At 35.1% G+C, this 20,756-nt stretch overlaps 1 protein-coding gene across 7 annotated transcripts in view; it reads left to right on the top strand.

Moving 5' to 3' along the window:
• The window catches only part of MIOS (meiosis regulator for oocyte development), a 40,926-nt gene extending 31,143 nt beyond the window's left edge, over positions 1 to 9,783 (top strand). For 3 of the 7 annotated variants that reach the window (XM_009242985.3, XM_054559109.2, XM_009242984.4), the window contains 2 exons: positions 8,249 to 8,378; positions 9,298 to 9,783. In XM_009242985.3, the coding sequence (XP_009241260.1) occupies positions 8,249 to 8,378; positions 9,298 to 9,394 (227 nt within the window). In that variant the 3' untranslated portion in view covers positions 9,395 to 9,783. 7 annotated transcript variants of the gene reach the window in all.
• The last annotated feature ends 10,973 nt before the right edge of the window (positions 9,784 to 20,756 follow it).

Raw genomic sequence — 20,756 nt, 5'->3', positions numbered from 1 at the left:
GTTTTTTGAGACAGGATCTCACTCTGTCACCCAGGATAGAATGCAGTGGCATGATCTCGGCTCACAGCAACCTGTGCCTACTGCCTCCTGCCTCCTGGGCTCAGATGATCCTCCCACCTCAGCCTCCCAAGTAGCTGGGACCATAGGGTTTCGCCCTGTTGCCCTGGCTAGTCTTGAACTCCTGAACTCAAGCGATCCACCTGCCTCAGCCTCCCAAAGTGCTGGGATTACAGGCATGAGCCACCATGCCCAGCCTATATTTTTTAATGGTTAGAAATATTAAGATTATTTTTTACTCTTTATAGTAAACATATGGAAAAAAATTTTGAGAATAGTAGATAATTAAATATCTTATACCTGGTGGCTGGAATTATTCCAGCTCTTTACCTAACTTGAAAATGATACTGTGGCAAAATTTTCAATTAAAATTGTTTTGGGTATTTGGCACACAGGTGTAATGAATAAAGAACTGGTTAGAGTGTCAGAATGTCTGGTTTCATTCTAGCTCTGTGACGTGCACTCTGTGACACTGAGAGTTACTTGCACCTTCCTCTGACTGGAGATCCTTTCTAGTGCAGACATTTTATAACTCTTTTCTGTATCTTGTTCATTTAAGTAGTCTGCTTTATCATTACATTAACATTTATGAAAGACTTGCTGGTATCATTGGCTTAGCGATTATTTTTCCATCTAGATGCTTTTTTTTAAAGAAATGAAGGGAATATGTAATGTTTTAAATGTACATTTTAATTTTGATTTAAATTTTAATTGAGGATTTTTATTTTATACATTACATACTGATCACTGTCTTATGTTACTCTGGTCCTAATAAACAGAAAATAACAATTTGGAATATCTACAACAATGAGAGCTCGAGGTAAAATATAGCATAAATAAGTCATATATGTGTATGAACTGAGATACATAGAAATAATTAAATGTAACACATCTTTTGGACCATAAGCCTTAGGAAGCTATAAGGATTATTTGCATTCTTAAACCTGGGCACTCTTCCTTTCTGCTGAATATCAGTTTTTCAATCTTTTCTATTTTTGAAATAGGTAAGAAGAGAAAATAATTTTCTAGAATTTGAAGAAAACTCTTAAAACATTTCAAATTCTTTGTTATGATGACTAATATAATGAATAGTCAGCACTCAGTTTGATCAAATATTAACATTTTTCCATATTTGTTATAGAATTTTTTTCCATATTTGCTACAGAAATAATTTATTTATTTATATAATACATATTTGAACACTGATTTTACTTGATACATTTATATAATGCTGATGTGCTGAGATGAATAAATGAAAGAACCTCTTGGAGCTCTTGGTGTGCAATAAGCATAGTTAATGAATATAAAATAAGTGATATTTTCTAGAAAATAAATACTGGTTTACAGTTCCTTAACTGTCATTTCAAAGTCTGTAAAAAGATCTGAAAATCCAATGCCTTTTAAAAATAAAATTACAGTAATCTCATTTGGCCACAAAACCTGTTCAGAATTGACGTGAGGCTATTAAGATATTTATTTCTCTTATTTATTAGTGAATATTCATCTTTCACTGCAGAAATACTAACGAGTTTGATTACAGGGTGCTTTAGACTTCCCTCAAGGTATACATATTTGCTACTTTTTTCTAAAATCCCAAACATCCTGGATTCTGAAACACATCTAAACCCCCAACATGAATTAGGACTATTATATAAGGAAAGAATTAGGAATTTTGAAAGTGGGAAATATTACTTCTATCTGAAGGATATCTGGAAAGCTTCAGGAGGAAGTTACCATTTAAGCCAGTCCTTTAAAGTCTGGTAGATTTAATATATGAAGATTGCAGGGAAGCCATCCAGGTTGTAGACCAAGAGTAAAAAACATGAACTAGGGTGAAGAGATTGGTAAGTATTATGATAAGTACTGGGGGTGTTTGGGAAGAGCAAGTGTATTGTTGTGAAAGGACCTAGGAAGTGAACAGATAAGAAACAGTAGGAAAATTAGGGAGAGCCTGAATATGATCTTTAAAGGCATTGCTGAGCTAAGTTAGAGGATAATCACTATTTATAATAGCAAAGACATAAAATCAACTTCAATGCCCATCGGTGGTGGACTGGATAAAGAAATGTGGTACATATACACCATAGAATACTATGCAGCCATGTCTTTTGCAGCAGCATGGATAGAGCTGGAGGCCATTATCCTAAGCAAACTAACACAGGAACAGAAAACCAAATACCACATGTTATAAGTAGGAGCTAAACATTGAGTACATATGGTCATAAAGAAGGAATAACAGACACCAGGGCTTACTAGAGGGTGCTAGGTGGGAGGAGGATCGAAAAACTACCTGTCGGGTACTATGTTTATTACCTAGATGATGAAATAATCCGTACACCAAAACCCCCATGACACGCAATTTACCTGTATAACAAACCTGCACATGTACCCCTGAAACTAAAGTAAAAGTTTAAAAAAAAGAAAAAGAAGCAAATTATTTTTTTTTTGGTATGTGAAATCAGAAAAGTCCATTTCCAAAGTAAAACAGGATCTAATAGAAATCAAGTGCTGGCTAATTGGATAAAGAGTCAGGACCCATCAGTGTGCTGTATTCAGGAAACCCATCTCATGTGCAGAGACACACATAGGCTCAAAATAAAGGGATGGAGGAAGATCTACCAAGCAAATGGAAAACAAAAAAAGGCAGGGGTTGCATCCCGGTCTCAGATAAAACAGACTTTAAACCAACAAAGATCAAAAGAGACAAAGAAGGCCATTACATAATGGTAAAGGGATCAATTCAACAAGAAGAACTAACTATCCTAAATATATATGCACCCAATACAGGAGCACCCAGCTTCATAAAGCAAGTCCTTAGTGACCTACAAAGAGACTTAGACTCCCACACAATAATAATGGGAGACTTTAACACCCCACTGTCAACATTAGACAGATCAACAAGACAGAAAGTTAACAAGGATATCCAGGAATTGAACTCAGCTCTGCACCAAGCGGACCTAATAGACATCTATAGAACTCCCCACCCCAAATCAACAGAATATACATTCTTTTCAGCACCACACCACACCTATTCCAAAATTGACCACATAGTTGGAAGTAAAGCACTCCTCAGCAAATGTAAAAGAACAGAAATTATAACAAACTGTCTCTCAGACCACAGTGCAATCAAACTAGAACTCAGGATTAAGAAACTCACTCAAAACCGCTCAACTACATGGAAACTGAACAACCTGCTCCTGAATGACTACTGGGTACATAATGAAATGAAGGCAGAAATAAAGATGTTCTTTGAAACCAACGAGAACAAAGACACAACATACCAGAATCTCTGGGACACATTCAAAGCAGTGTGTAGAGGGAAATTTATAGCACTAAATGCCCACAAGAGAAAGCAAGAAAGATCTAAAATTGACACCCTAACATCGCAATTAAAAGAACTAGAGAAGCAAGAGCAAACACATTCAAAAGCTAGCAGAAGGCAAGAAATAACCAAGATCAGAGCAGAACTGAAGGAAATAGAGACACAAAAAACCCTTCAAAAAATCAATGAATCCAGGAGCTGGTTTTTTTGAAAAGATCAACAAAATTGATAGACTGCTAGCAAGACTAATAAAGAAGAAAAGAGAAGAATCAAATAGACGCAATAAAAAATGACAAAGGGGATATCACCACTGATCCCACAGACATACAAACTACCATCAGAGAATACTACAAACACCTCTATGCAAATAAACTAGAAAATCTAGAAGAAATGGATAAATTCCTCGACACATACACCCTCCCAAGACTAAACCAGGAAGAAGTTGAATCTCTGAATAGACCAATAACAGGCTCTGAAATTGAGGCAATAATTAATAGCCTATGAACCAAAACAAGTCCAGGACCAGATGGATTGACAGCCGAATTCTACCAGAGGTACAAGGAGGAGCTGGTACCATTCCTTCTGAAACTATTCTAAATCAATAGAAAAAGAGGGAATCCTCCCTAACTCATTTTATGAGGCCAGCATCATCCTGATACCAAAGCCTGGAAGAGACACAACAAAAAAAGGGAATTTTAGACCAATATCCTTGATGAACATTGACGCAAAAATCCTCAATAAAATACTGGCAAACCAAATCCAGCAACACATCAAAAAGCTTATCCACCATGATCAAGTGGGCTTCATCCCTGGGATGCAAGGCTGGTTCAGCATATGAAAATCAATAAACATAATCCAGCATATAAACAGAACCAAAGACAAAAACCACATGATTATCTCAATAGATGCAGAAAAGGCCTTTGACAAAATTCAACAACCTTCATGCTAAAAACTCTCAATAAATTAGGTATTGATGGGTCATATCTCAAAATAATAAGAGCTATCTATGACAGACCCACAGCCAATATCATACTGAATGGACAAAAACTGGAAGCATTCCCTTTGAAAACTGGCACAAGACAGGGATGCCCTCTCTCACCACTCCTATTCAACATAGTGTTGGAAGTTCTGGCCAGGGCAATCAGGCAGGAGAAGGAAATAAAGGGCATTCATTTAGGAAAAGAGGAAGTCAAATTATCCCTGTTTGCAGATGACATGATTGTATATCTAGAAAACCCCATAGTCTCAGCCCAAAATCTCCTTAAGCTGATAAGCAGCTTCAGCAAAGTCTCATAATACAAAATCAATGTGCAAAGATCACAAGCATTCTTATACACCAATAACAGACAAACAGAGAGCCAAATCATGAGTGAATTCCCATTCACAATTGCTTCAAAGAGAATAAAATACCTAGGAATCCAACTTACAAGGAATGTGAAGGACCTCTTCAAGGAGAACTACAAACCACTGCTCAACGAAATAAAAGAGGATACAAACAAATGGAAGAACATTCCATGCTCGTGGGTAGGAATAATCAATATTGTGAAAATGGCCATACTGCCCAAGGTAATTTATAGATTCAATGCCATCCCCATCAAGCTACCAATGACTTTCTTCACAGAATTGGAAAAAACTACTTTAAAGTTCATATGGAACCAAAAAAGAGGCCGCATTGCCAAGTCAATCCTAAGCCAAAAGAACAAAGCCGGAGGCATCATGCTACCTGACTTCAAACTATACTACAAGGCTACAGTAACCAAAACAGCATGGTACTGGCACCAAAACAGAGATACAGACCAATGGAAGAGAACAGAGCCCTCAGAAATAATGCCGCATATCTACAACCATCTGATCTTTGACAAACCTGACAAAAACAAGAAATGGGGAAAGGATTTCTATTTAATAAATGGTGCTGGGAAAACTGGCTAGCCATATGTAGAAAGCTGAAACTGGATGCCTTCCTTACACCTTATACAAAAATTCATTGAAGATGGATTAAAGACTTACATGTTAGACCTGAAACCATAAAAACCCTAGAAGGAAACCTAGGCAATACCATTCAGGACATAGGCATGGGCAAGGACTTCATGTCTAAAACACCAAAAGCAATGGCAACAAAAGCCAAAATTGACAAATGGGATCTAATTAAACTAAAGAGCTTCTGCACAGCAAAAGAAACTACCATCAGAGTGAACAGGCAACCTACAGAATGGGAGAAAATTTTTGCAACCTACTCATCTGACAAAGGGCTATATCCAGAAGCTACAATGAACTCAAACAAATTTACAAGAAAAAAACAACCCTATCAAAAAGTGGGCAAAGGATATGAACATACACTTCTCAAAAGAAGACATTTATGCAGCCAAAAGACACATGAAAAAATGCTCATCATCACTGGCCATCAGAGAAATGCAAATCAAAACCACAATGAGATACCATCTCACACCAGTTAGAATGGCGATCATTAAAAAGTCAGGAAACAACAGGTGCTGGAGAGGATGTGGAGAAATGGGAACACTTTTACACTGTTGGTGGGACTGTAAACTAGTTCAACCATTGTGGAAGACAGTGTGGCGATTCCTCAGGGATCTAGAACTAGAAATACCATTTGACCCAGCCATTCCATTACTGGGTATATACCCAAAGGATTATAAATCATGCTGCTATAAAGACACATGCCCACGTATGTTTATTGTGGCACTATTCACAATAGCAAAGACTTGGAACCAACCCAAATGTCCAACAATGATAGACTGGATTAAGAAAATGTGGCACATATACACCATGGAATAATACTATGCAGCCATAAAAAATGATGAGTTCATGTCCTTTGTAGGGACATGGATGAAGCTGGAAACCATTATTCTCAGCAAACTATCACAAGGACAAAAAACCAAACACCACATGTTCTCACTGACAGGTGGGAATTGAACAATTTGAGAACACATGGACACAGGAAGGGGAACATCACACACCAGGGACTGTTGTGGGGTGGGGTGAGTGGGGAGGGATAGCATTAGGAGATATACCTAATGCTAAATGACGAGTTAATGGGTGCAGCACATCAACATGGCACATGTATACATATGTAACAAATCTGCACGTTGTGCACATGTACCCTAGAACTTAAAGTATAATAATAATAAAATTTAAAAAAAAATCAAGTGCTGGCTAATGGCTTGAGTATCTAAACCTCCCTGGTGCTTTGCCTGCAATCAGAGATTGCATCGATGCATCATGCTTTGTGATTCAAATAGCTGGAATTTCTATAAGCTTATTTAACTGAGACTTGATATTTTTATACTCAGTTGTGCTTTGAAGATTAGAAATCTATTGAAACAGTTCTAACATCATTATAAACATTATAAATATTATTTATTCAACAAATGTTTATTTGGTACATTGTTCCAAGTGCTAGAAATGTTACAGTAAAGAAAACAAGAATCCCTGCCCTTATAGAATTTAACTTCTGGACAATGACACATTTTTTAAAAGTTAGATTATCTACTGGTTTCCTTCATTTTCTTCTTATATTATGAGTTAATGCATAAGTAAAACTCTAGTTTCCCCTAAAGTGTTCTGTGGCACTTGTCTTCATAATTCACTATAAATCTTTTAAAATTTGAAGTCATTTGATCTTAAGCCTTTATACTTGGCAGTGAGATAGACCTTAATACTTCCAGTTTCATCAGAAAAATATAAGGATATGCTTGTTCTGATTCAGTCTGTTATCTGTTTATGTTAGAAGTTACAAAAACAAAGTGACAAGCACTAATGAGAGCTTTACACAAAGGTGTAAAGTAGTGTCCATATCAGATCTATATTTTATTTATCTCTTCCCCCTTTCCTTTTTGCCCTCTCATTATTAATTGTTGGTGACCCTTTCAGGAATAATTTTAGTGTGTTTACATCTTAAATCATTGAATTACTTACACATCCTTTCACCTGATATCATTAGCAAAAACAGATATTTTTTAAAACTATTCCCTACTGCAAGATTATCCTTTTGGTCATGAAAGTGTGACCTGCAATGGTCCAAGCAAAATTTCGAACATAGTTATCGATGCATAATGTCTTCATAGATAGCAATTAAGTAAAAATATTAAGTCTAATTAAACAATTGTTTAAGTTACACAAGTCTCATGAAGTGCATTGGGAAACTTTCTGCTGTTTCTCTTCTTTGAAAGGGCTTGTACAGATGAGAATTACCTGTCCCTTGATTGATTGTTTTTTTCTGTTTTTGAGACAAAGTCTTGCTCCATCACCCAGCCTGGAGTGCAGCGGTGAATCTCGGCTCCCTGCAGCCTCCATTCCCCAGGTTTAAGCAATTCTTCTGCTTCAGCCTCCCAAGTAGCTGGGACTACAGGCATGTGTCACCACCCCTGGCCAATTTTTGTATTTTTAACAGACGGAGTTTCACCATGTTGGCCAGACTGGTCGTGAACTCCTAGCCTCAAGTGGTCTGCCTGCCTCAGCCTCCCAAAGTGCTGGGATTACAGGCATGAGCCACCACACCCAGCCCTACCTGTTCCTTGAATGTTAAGTAAAATTCACTTGTAAACTGGGCCTGGTATTTTCCTTGTGGAAAGATTTTAAACTACTGATTTGGTCTCTCCAAAGTTTTAAATTTAGATTGTTTTTTAGTGGGTTCTGATTTTTTTTTTCCATTTTTATATTGGCTATTAAAAACGTAGGGGAGCTCCTGTCATTCAGTTTCACTTCATCTAAACTAGAACCTACCATCAAAATTGCTATTTCAATATGATGTGTGATTCATATTTGGGACACAGTTTTAGAAATGCTTTTTGAAAGTAACTTTAAATAAAATATTGTGATACAGTTAATGAAGATCATTTTATTCTGTCATAGGAGGAACCAAATCAGATGAAAAAGTGGACTTGAGCAAGGACAAAAAATTAGCCCAATTTAACAACTGGTTTACATGGTGTCATAACTGCAGGCACGGTGGACATGCTGGACATATGCTTAGTTGGTTCAGGTAATCAGCACATTTCTTCTTTGATAGGCTTGGAGTTATGGGGGATAACACAGATTGCTTCTAAATAGTTTGGGTTTATCTATTAGCATTTAGCCAAAGTATGAATTTTTTACTGTCACTCATGTTAACAAAGGTGTTATGAACATGTCATCATTAGATATCCTATGTAACCTTAAACTATAAAGGTAATACTTATGTAAGAACTAATTTAAATATTTTGTATGAGTTAAATGTTTGAATAACATTATTTAACTTTATTCGGGGAGAGGATATGTTTACAGTTTTTACACTGAATATGCTATAATTTACCATGCAATTGAATTACTAATGAAATGATAAAAGAGCATATCATACTGCTGCCTCAGTTCTCTTCTAAGTAAGCTTTTTATGTAGTCACACAATTGAGACTGTCAAGACATACTTGAATTTTATTTTGAATGGTGCCAGTGGCCCTGTGCTCCTGATTGATAACAGCATTTATACCCAATTTGTCTCACTAGCTGATTTAAACTCTGAGCACATCCCTGTCACCTTCACAACTATAAATGAAATATCTTGCCATATATGTAGAAAGTAAAAGGTATGTATTTCTTAACTTCTCCCTAAAGTTCAGCTTGGCAGTAGTTTATAATGTGATGCTTTTGATGCTTTTTTTCTCTGGGTTTTAGTTTCTATATTTTTCCAAATGCCATTTTGAAAAGTTGCATTATAGATAGATATAAGTAAACAGGTGGGCACAGTGGTGCACACCTATAGTCCCAGCTACTCAAGAGGCTGAGGCAGGAGGATCACTTGAGCCCAGGAGTGTGAGTACAGCCTGGGCAATATAGCGAGACCCTGTCTCTTAAAAAATAAATAAATAAATAAACGTATGTATGTCTAATTTGGATTTTTAACTGTTATTTGACCTATTTTTTAGGGACCATGCAGAGTGCCCTGTGTCTGCATGCACGTGTAAATGTATGCAGTTGGATACAACAGGGAATCTGGTACCTGCAGAGACTGTCCAGCCATAAAATGTTATCACCTTAAGAGAAACCTTCAAGTGTGGAACTTTCTAATAGGTGTCCTTCATAGCTCAGAAACATACCTCAGAACAAGTCATTCATGACTTACCTGTAATGGGAAAATAAATCATTCTATCAGATCAGCAGTTTTGATGTTTGAGTGATTTTGATGTGCTTCACAGAGACAAATGCTGCTGAAATAAACATCAAAGTATAGACATGAGTTCTGTTCAGCAGGTTGAAAAGTCTACTTTAGAAAAACTTTCTAAGTTTTGGTTGAAATTATGAACACTCTACAAGCAGAATTTCTGGAAGAGCCAAGAACAGACTTTGAGCCTATATCTTCAAAGCTGAAACTGGATCTCTTTCAATAAAATATGTGCACTTTTAAAATAAAATGACTAATTCTGTGATTCAGACAATAGTTTTAAGTTCAGCTGTGCTTAGATTTCTTTCAGATTAATTTAAAATTATAGATTTTTACTTTTGGAATTGCAGAGCCCCTATCCCACACTGGAGAATATTTTTTATTATGGTCTGTTATATATATGTGTGTATGTGTGTGTGTATATTTATGTGTGTATGTATAAATATGTATTTTTTAAAGGAGCCTTTTCCCTCATTTACTTTGATTTTAAGATAAGCAATCTTTTGGCATAGACATTATCGTCTTCCTAGAAAAGCCAAGATGAAGAATCTATCTTACAACTTTTTCTCTTCAGAAGAGAAAAACATGTACCATTTCAGGTGAACATACAAAATTTTCACTTTCTACCTTTTGCTTTCCAATGTCCTGATTTGTCTTCAAAGGTTTTTCTCCATATTAATTTGTCATCTTATCCTCATCAGCTGAGAACATTTTACTGCATACAAAGTTTATGCAAGGTTACGTGTAACTAGCCATTTGGTATAATCTACGTCAGTGTTTCTGTGCTGTCAAATTCCGTCCTGGTTTGGAATACCATACCTTGTTCTTTCCAAGGTAGACTAGGAAGTGTTGGGGAAATAGGGTCACTTCAGAGACCACTTTATATGTAAGTTTTTAAATGTAAGTGTTAGTGGGGCTAAGTCAGGGACTTTATTTAAAAAAATTTTTTTTCTCATTTCATAGCTAGATAGTTGCAAGAGATACAAAGAATTTACAAGATGCTTCTCTGTCATCTGCCATATGCAGAGGGACTGAACTAGGAATTTTGTAGTTTGAAGCTGTGTTCATAAAGAGTAAATCTAATTTTATTTTATAGATTTTGGAGAAATAAAACTGAAGGATTTTAAGAGCTTTCATATTAGCAGTTTTGCCTTATAAAAACTAAGATTTGTCAGATTAGTTTGAGGTATAACCTAAATATTAAAAGTAGATTAAATTTATTTTTTACCTTGAGTGTCTGATACATAAAACCCTTTTCTAGGAAAACATTGGAAGTAGTACATATTTACTCTAAATGTCTCACCTACATGACAGTCTTTTCAAATGAAAGACATGGGAATTGCAAATTTTTTTTTAAAGATTGCTATTAAGGGTACTTTTTCCAGCCTTCATTTGAGTAAATCTTAATTGATTTCATTTTATTAACATATACCCTTTACCTTTAATATTTCATTTGAAGTGTTCCTTTCAAATTTACTGTCTTAAATATGAAAGTCAGCTTTAAGTAATGTCAGACTCATATACATTTTCATTCTCATTAGCTAAAGTAAAATATAAAATTATCTGAAATAGTTACAAGTTTTGGAAATACAGTATAAAACATGAATGTAAAGTCTATTATGTAATATGCTTATTTGTAATCCTAATATATGAGGGTGACACTTTTAAGATTTATGTATGTGTCAACCTCTTAAATGTTTTCTGTGAAGCCCAAACATGCAGTTTAAGTCTCTGGTGTCTGTTTTGCATTTCAGTGTGCGTGGACAATGAAGGTAGATTCAAATTATTTTCTCATTTTTATCACTAAGTCACTGGTATTTGGGTTTATAAACTCAAAAGGTACTTTACCTAAACGTGATCAATAGACGTGTTTAATAAAAGTGTTTTTATTGTTTTTAAAAGATTGAGTAAATCTGGGTTGAAGTCATTGTATCTAATCAAGAAATTATTATTCCTTTACAAATAATCCACGTGAAGTAATATTGGTGCTTATTTTGATGACACACTTCATACTTAATATTAGAAGTAACATCCCTTTTAGGCTCTGTTTTTCAATTTAACCCACTTTCCAGAATAGTTATTATCCTTTAAAATGGCATATTTTAAAAGTAGCTTCCCATTGTCAATGCTTCACATAGTAAGTATTTAAAAGAATGTAGTTGTGCATTTAATTAGATGACTCAATTTCAGTCATTCATTTGACTGCAAGTAGTTTAAGCATGGTCTTTGAAACATAAATTATAATCCTAGCCTCGGGATCTTCGGTAAGTGACTTGACCTTTTTGAGCTTCAGTTTCTTCATATGTTAAAAGAAAGATACAGAAATACCTACCTCATAGAGTGTGGGAGTATTAGGTGATGCAATAAACATGAAGTGCCATATCCCTGTCACATAGTGCTCTATAAATGGTAGTGATTAGCGGTCATTGTTACCTTCATTTTCATAGATTGCTCATGTATCAGTACTTTTTCAATGAATACAATATAATTTTAACAAAGAATCTACATTTGTCTCAGAAATGAAAATTTCCTTGGTGTGAGTTAGCTGAAATAGATTTTTTTTAAAAAGAATGAAAATTCCCAGTAATAGTTATACTCCAAATGTAGGGTAAACAAAAGTAGCTAAGTCCTGTCTCAAAAGAAAAATGCCGTAATTTGGATAAATTTGGAGTATTACTGTTTTTGCTGCATGCAAAAATCCTCCAAATAACCTCCTAAGAGTTAAATGTGATATAAAAATGAACCCAGAGGAAAAAATTATGGCAAATTTAACAACTGACTATTGAAAACTTTAAGTTTTTATGTCTATTCTGAACTCTTAATTTAACTACGTTTAAATTGAACTCCCTAATCTGGATACTTGGAGAAAGTATCCAGGATTATTCTGTGTACTTTTTCTTTTTCTGCCATTCTGTTACACTTGATGTTCATTTAAATTATAATGTTGGGGTGGTAGTGATAATTTCAAAAGTATGCTGTGAGACTTGCTCTCCCGGAATAGCCATAATTAAAGCTAGTGGGCACAATTTCTGACATCTGCTCAGACAGGCATCAGAGAGGTAGGAGACACATATTTGGGTCAATATCTTGTATCAAGTCTAGTGACCCACATCACAATGACAGAAACAGGCCTTGCTAGATAGCAGTTCCCCTGTCCACTACTCACTCCTTCCATTACATCATCTGCCAGTTTTCTCTCCTACCTGAAAATGTTGTAGGTTACTTTGTTGATTATAACAAGTAGCACTTTACAAATATATTAATTTTTATAAAATATTACTTTTCCCAGAGTACAGAGACAGAAGGAAAGCTTCCCAAAGTTTCTAAAAGCTAACAACCCAGATATCAAATTAACACAAATTTAACATGATAAAGTCACAAGTAAAATTAGCATCAAATGCAGCAGTATATAAATTACTGTTAATGCCTTTTATGTGCCAGGTGCCAAGCACATTATCCTGTTTTTGCAATAAACCTATGAGGCAGTTATGCCATTATTGTCCCCGTTCTGTAAATGAGGCAACTCAGGCATTGGGACATTAGGTCACTTGTCCTAGGTTACATGAGTAGCAAATACAGCCAAGACTTAGATTCCACTAGTCTTGACCTCCTAATCTGCCCTTTTAATTTCTGTTTTCTGCTTCTGTGTACTACTTTGTAGGTTATGTATGAGAATGATTCACTATGACAAAGAAGGGTTTATTCCAAGAATTAAGTACTAGGTAATATTTTAATTATATTTAGTATTAATACACCAAAAGAGAAGAACCACATCAATAGCTTTTTGGATGTACAAAGCACTTGATAAAATTCAAAAATTGATCTCTTAATTTGTTTTTGAGGTTAGTTTTTATGCAAAGGAAATGTTTTCTCTCCATTTTCTCCCCTCCTGTTTTACTGTCTCACACATCATGATGCCTATTAGAGAAATACTAGAATCCTTCTCACTACAGACAGGAATAAGAAGTGGATGCTGTTGTCACTGGTTCTGCACATGGCAATGAAAAAGAAGAAAGCGAAAGGCACACCTTTGCTTCTTTTCCAAGTCATCAAAATTTGATATGGCAAAAATCATAAATAGTTACAAGGCAAACAAATTGATAAACTACAACATTTATGACAAATTGCCTTAATTCAGAAAGGACATTTTCAAAGCCGAGGAAAAAACAATCAGTAGATAATATCAATCAAAGACTTGTGCAAGCAAAATAGAACGGCTGACAAATAAATGCTAAATCAGTAACGTGCTGATTAAAAAGTAGAATACTGTTCGCCTGACTGCATAGATTTAAAATAATAGGCATTTTCATGGATGTGGGAAGGAAACATTCTGAGATAACAGCTTATGAGAGTTTAAGTCTTGAGGACAGGTAAACTGTATTAATCAGAAGCCGTAAAAAGGTTCATACCCTTTGACATAGTATGCTGGGAATATTTTCTGAGGGATTGATTGCATAAGTGCACAAAGATGTATATTTTATGATATATGATATGGTTCTACACAGTATTGTTTATAATAAAAACTTGGAAACCTAAATCTCCAATAATAGAAAAGAATAAATTATTGTATATACATACAGTGGGTTACTAAGAAATGATTCAATTAGTATAGATATTTTCATTGACAAAGGTTTCTTAATATATTGGTAAGTGAAAGGAAAGGGAAGTTTTTAGGATATCATATCTAGCATATAAATATATTTGTTTGGGATATGGTTAATACAGAAACTTTAACAGTGGCCATCTTTAAAGAGTGGAATTTTGAGTAACATTTTCTTCATATCTGTATCTTTCATTTTTCCCAATAATAATGAATATATAAATAAATGTACATGCATCTCTCTCTCTCCTCTGTCTCGCTCACTCTGTCTCTCGCGCACACACACACATACACACTATATATATATATATATATATATATATATGTACATACATACATATACTGGCTTTTAGAAAAGTTATCCATGACCTTGTATCTTGTTACTAAACACAGTGAAACAATCATATGTTAGGATTTATTCTATGAGGTGGAAAAACAGGCTACAAGGTATTATGAAAATTTGGATTGAGATCTAATTGTTCAGAAAGCATTTTCTAGATTTCTTACTCTACAGTAGTAATATACAAGAATAACAAGATACAGTCCTCTCAATTCTTCATTACATTTGGAAGTAGTGCATTATGTTCTCCACTTAGCATATTGGGAAATGAATATGTAAAATAATTCTGATTTCCCTGAGCTTAGTGGTACATGATTAATAACTTTATTTCAATATTTTTTCTCCTATATCTTCATATAGGATACGAAGATTAATTCAATTAAAAATAATTTGAGGAAATAGAGATTTCCATAACATGTTTCAAAAATGTAATTTTCTTACTCATCTACTAATGGCACAATGTTTTAAAATGCTTTGCTAAAAAGGCAGCTTTAGGATTAAAGGATAATTTATGTAACATTAGAAACAGCAGCAATAATAATTCAGTAGAGACTTTCATCATTCAATTTATGAAAAGCATATTGCCTTAACATAATTTCTTAACTGGAAATTTAGATGCAGGAATCAAATTAGTCTCTTAAAATATAAGGTCACAAAGACAGAGAAGTCTGGAGGAGCATTTGAAGGGATTAATGTCTCACAACTTGAAACAGATACATATGTAAATTCATGCAAACTGTTTATCTTACATCTTTTTATTTAAAGAATTTTAGCTCCATTTACACATAAGAAAGCCTGGAGTTTGAAATAATAGGTGTCCAAATTCATGCTTATCCAGATTTATATCACATTGCAGCCACATATTTTGCTGATGATAGTTAAATAAGAAGTTGCTACTGTAAAATGTAAAGCTAAGTATCCTTTTTAGCACCATGTATTATTTCATAGTAAAAATTTGAATGTTACAAAGTTCCTGTGATGTTATGTCAAAAAAATTTTCCTCATCAATTTGCAAACTTTTATTATGCATTAAGTAGGTATACTTAATATTTGAACAACTATGGATGTGTATCTTTATGGTACATAAACGTTCCCAATATAGATGAAGATGTGTAATTTATGAAGCAAACATATTCAGCAATGTGACAAATGTGGGAGAAGTATCTCTTGATAAAGTAATACTTCTTTAAAAAGTAATATGTTTTATCATTTTAAATCTTCTGATCTTTTTCTTCCATTCTTGAAAAATGGAATGTACGGTCACTTGTCACTCTTAGTACAGATTAGCATTTTTAAACATAGACGGCTTCCTGAAATACATTAAATGCTTTTTGGAAAATTGAGTGTAACTCTTTCAATGAATGTTAAGATACTGTTGGCTTCCAAAAGAGAATACTCCAGACAGGGTACATTTTTTCTCTTTTTCTACTGGAAGAACCAGACACAATTTAGAGACAAGTAAGCTGGGGACAGATTTTCAAGGTCATCTGGGAACAACTACTCTTTTAAAAACATTTCATTGTTTTTTAATATATTTTATTGAATTTTGTTACTTCTGTCTTCAGAAAATGTTATATGAATATAGAAAATGTATGTTCCCTATGGGGACCTGGGAAATTAAAAACGTGTATCATCCTGATAAAACATATCTCATGGGAAAAATTGGCCAAAACAGTTAGTTACTCAGTATATCTCCAGGTTTGCATCTTTTACTTCTTATGTATTCATTTAGAGTCCTCTTCCAGTGTGTGGACCTCTGCAGATTCTAGATAACTTTTCAAATATGCTAGATTTTGAGCTGTATATTTTTTCTCAAGCAGAGACATCTGCGTATAGTGAAAATGAATTCTCAGAGACCAAAATTGCCAAACATATGTGACGGAACTGTAGGGAAAAAGGGCATAACTTTAATCTTCAAAGAAGCTTAAAAATAGCTCCACAGTTATTATGCATGAGGCCTGACAATTGACATTTCTCATTTCGGCAGCATTCACCTACAGCACCCTATCAGCAACTGAACACATTCATCTCTGGAATAAATGATTAATGAGCTGCCTATCATTTCCACTCCTTTTGTACCAAGTGGTGGAGGCTTCAGTTGATCATATTGCAGCCATCAACATCATTACTGAAATTGATTCTGCCACTAGAGGGTTGTACTAGGATAATCAATTAGCATTTAAATAAAAGAATTAAGTTATGGCATTAAAAATAACAAAAAATAATCCCTTCTGAGTCACTCTGTCAGACCTGGTAAGGTGATTTTGTTTTTTTGCTCATCAGACAGCATCACAAAACCTTAGACTGAGGAAGGAAGCATGGAAGGATTGTTCTTGTTTCAAGAACAACTCTCTAAGATTTCCAAACTTACTCTTTTTATTAACCACTGTCATGTTCCTTGAAATGCAAATTTATGAAATGCTACAATTTGCATTCAATGGTGACCAATGAAGTTGCCAAATTATCTCCTTCAGACAAAAAGTAAAAGGATAGAGTTAGGCATTTTTGAAAGGTTGGAATTTATCCAGAAAGCGGGAAGTTAGAGGAAGGAGATTTACAAATGATACTGAGATACAGCAAAATAAAGTTTTTCTTATATTTCAGCGGGCAGATGTGAGAATGAAGTGATAAGAACATCATCATTTAGATGTCGGGATGATGTGGGCTGCATTTCTAAAACAGATGGCAGATAATGTGGGTCTCCATAGTCCTACAAAAAAGTGACAGATTGTAGTTTTTGTAAAATGATACATCAAGGAAAATGAATGGTACTTGGAATTGGTATTTTAGCATTTCTTTCTGCTCCTGGGACCAAGTTCCTCAAGTTCTCAATATTACTGAGCTTACACTCCCTCCTCATCTATGTTCATCTTCCAGCATGGCTTTCTCCTATTTCCTCATTGTTTCCTCTCTCTTCCCCTGTTGAATTTCAAATTCAAATATAAATAGTTGGTTTTATCTGCCTCTGAATTAAGACACTGCCTTTACTACATTGTATTGGTCACCCAATTGAAGTGCATGTGCATTTTCTTCAGAGCTGAGACGCATTGATTATACAATGAAATGGAGCTATCATAGGTCCTCAATCCAGCTGCTCTGTCCTATACTTGATTAATATTCTTTCCACAATCTGTTGGTAGTGGTATTGTGACTTTTCATTTCTTTCTGTCTTTGTGAGATTTTAAGAAGAAGCTAACAAAGGCTGCTTTGAGGACTGCTAAGTAGAGGACATTTTTACCTAACATTGATTAATGTAGATAGCTGAGACTTATTTGTATTTTGAAAAATGGGAAGAAAATGGTCATGGTAAGAAGCACTGAGTGATAAGAAAAACACATAGTAACAAGATTTCTACATGTGAGCCAATAGCAAACTTCCTCTATGTGTTAAAATTCTCCAATGAGAAATACAGCAACTCGTTTCAGACACCATGAGATGGACAGGTTAGGCCAAGTTGTACTTGACCTGGTGGTGAATGACCACACGCTGCTTCTTTACCTTTGGCACAAGTGGCTCATCAATCTCCCACTTTCCCTCAGATCTTTTTTCAGCATAGTATTCTAGGCACAAACTACCAACTGGCCAGTGTTCACCTGTTGTCATTTTCAGCTTAACTACCAATTTGGACAATTGGAGAGGTATTCGAACTGGATGGTAAAGCTGAAATTAGATCTCAAGTCTGTTGACTGAAGTCTAGTACTCTTATATTTCATAGACAATGAACTGGACCAGATGAATTCTTCTGTTAGTATGATGTATATTATATGAACTTCCAATAATTTTAAGCTAACTTTTTATTATAAAAATGATACAGGCTCATGGTAAAGTCACTGTGGGAAACAGTATGGTGTTTCTTCAAAAAATTAAAAATAAAATTACCAGCCAGGTGTGGTGGCTCACACCTGTAATCCCAGCACTTGGGGAGGCCATGGTGGGAGGGTTGCTTGAGCCTAGGAGTTCAAGACCAGCTTGGGCAACACAGTGAGGTCCCAACTCTACAAAAACAAATTCCAAAAATTAGTTGGGCATGGTGGAGCATACCTGTAGTCTCGGCTGAAGCAGAAGGATCACTTGAGCCCAGGCGTTCAAGGCTTCAACAAGCCATGCTTGTGCCAATGCACTCCAGCCTGGGTGACAGAGTGAGACCCTGTCTCAAAAAAAAAAGAAAAAAAAAGAAAGAAAAAAGAATTACCATATGATCCAGCAATTGCACTTCTGGGTATATACTTAAAATAATTGAAAGCAATCTTTTGAAATGGTCTCAAAGAGTTATTTGTGTACCAATATTTATAGCAGCATTATTAACAATGGTTAAAATGTGAAAGCAACTCAAGTGTCCTAGACAGATGAATAAGGAAAATGTGGTATACATACTCAAAGCAATATTATTCAGCCTTATAAAGAAAGGAGCTGGATATGGTGGCTCACGCCTGAAATCCCAACACTTTGGGTGGCTGAGGTAGGAGGATTGCTTGAGGCCAGGAGTTCAAGAGCCTGGGCAACATAGATCCCATGTCTACACAAAATAAAAAAATGTGCCAGACATGGTGGCACATGCCTGTAGTCTTAGCTACTCGGGAGGCTGAGGTGGGAGGATTGCTTGAACCTGAGAGGTGAAAGCTGCAGTGAGCTATGATCACACCACTGCAATCCAGCCTGAGTGACAGATTAAGACCCTGACAAAAAAAAAAAAAAAAAGGAAATTCTGATATGCTGAAACACGAATAAATTTTGAGGATATTATGCTAAGCAAAATAATCTAACCAAAAAAGACAAATACTTTATGATTCCACCTGTATAAGGTACTTAGATTGGTCAAAATCATAGAAAGAGAAAATAGGTGGTAGCCAGAGACTAAAGGGGAGGGAATGGGGAGTTACTGTTTAATGGATACTGAGTTTCAGTTTTACACAATGAAATGAGTTTTGAAGATGGATGGTGGTGATAGTTGCACATAATTATGAATGTATTTAATATCATTGAACTGTATGCTTAAAAATGGTTAACTTGGTAAATTTTATATTATATGTATTTTGCCACAATAAAAAATTGGTAAAAAATGCAGGCTTATCACAAGAAAAAAAAATACATAAAGTATAAAGTGGAAGTAAATTTATTCTTAGCAGTTTGCCCCATTATCTTCTTGCTCTATATGTCACCTCCCTAAACTCCAACTCTCACTTTCTAGGGAAAGCTGCTTTAAAGTCTGTACACATGTAAGGAAATGTTCTACACATAAACCACATCTGGCTGTGTTTCTCTGTGTTCATCTTTGCCTCTCTCTCTTTGCCTGGATAAGATCATACTGCATAAACTCTCCTCTAATGGTTTTTTCCTATCTAAAATATGTATTTTGAAGAGTTTCCCTTATTAGCCTATATATATCTAATTTTAAAAAACTGACTGAATGGTGTGTGATTAGATGTCTGTATCTCCCATTGATAGAAATGTAGGGTATTTCCATTCGTTTTTACAAATGATACTGCAGTGAGCATCTTTGAGTATAAATCTTTGGGTACTTGTGAGTGAGTTAATTTCTCAGATAAATTAGGTGGAATTATGAGCCAAAAGTTATGTGTATTTTACATTTTGATAGATATTGACAAATAGCCCTCCAAAAGTTGAACTAATTATCTCCCTATAAACTAAACAGCATAGGAAAGTGCCTGTTTTCCCAACACCTTCAACACTTAGCATTATAAAATTTCTACTTATAGCCATGTAGTGGATGAAAATATTGAAAATATTTTAATTTACATATATTCAATTCTGAATGAGGTTAAACATAGATTTTATATGACTATTCACTGTTTGTATTTATTTACAATGCACTGCTTGCTCATTTCCATGCTCAATTTTAATGGTGTTTACTTTGAGGAAAAAAAAATGCCTATATGGAAAAGCCCTGAATTATATGTAATTCCCTCTTTCTACACCTTTTCTGCTATAATTTGAAAGTTAGCTTTGGTCAATTTTTTCACTGTCACTGTTTCTCTCCTCCCTCTCCTCCCTCTCCTCCCTTCCTTTCTTCCTTCCTTCCTTGACAGGGTCTTGCTATATTGCCCAGGCTGGAGTGCAGTGGCTGTTCACAGGTATGATCCTAGTGCACTACAGCTTTGAACTCCTGGGCTCCTGTCTCAGCCTCCTAAGCAGCTGGGAGTACAGGTGCATGCCACTGCACCCAGTGCCTTGTTTCTTTTATGATAATCATTTCTCTTTCAACGTTTAACCAGATTCTCCACACCTTGACAGCAATTAGGGTGAGGAGGACTAATAGTACTGC

The sequence above is a fragment of the Pongo abelii genome, chromosome 6 (genome assembly GCF_028885655.2).
Source record: "Pongo abelii isolate AG06213 chromosome 6, NHGRI_mPonAbe1-v2.0_pri, whole genome shotgun sequence".
Taxonomy (NCBI): domain Eukaryota; kingdom Metazoa; phylum Chordata; class Mammalia; order Primates; family Hominidae; genus Pongo; species Pongo abelii.
This window is presented reverse-complemented; position numbering and strand designations above follow the sequence as displayed.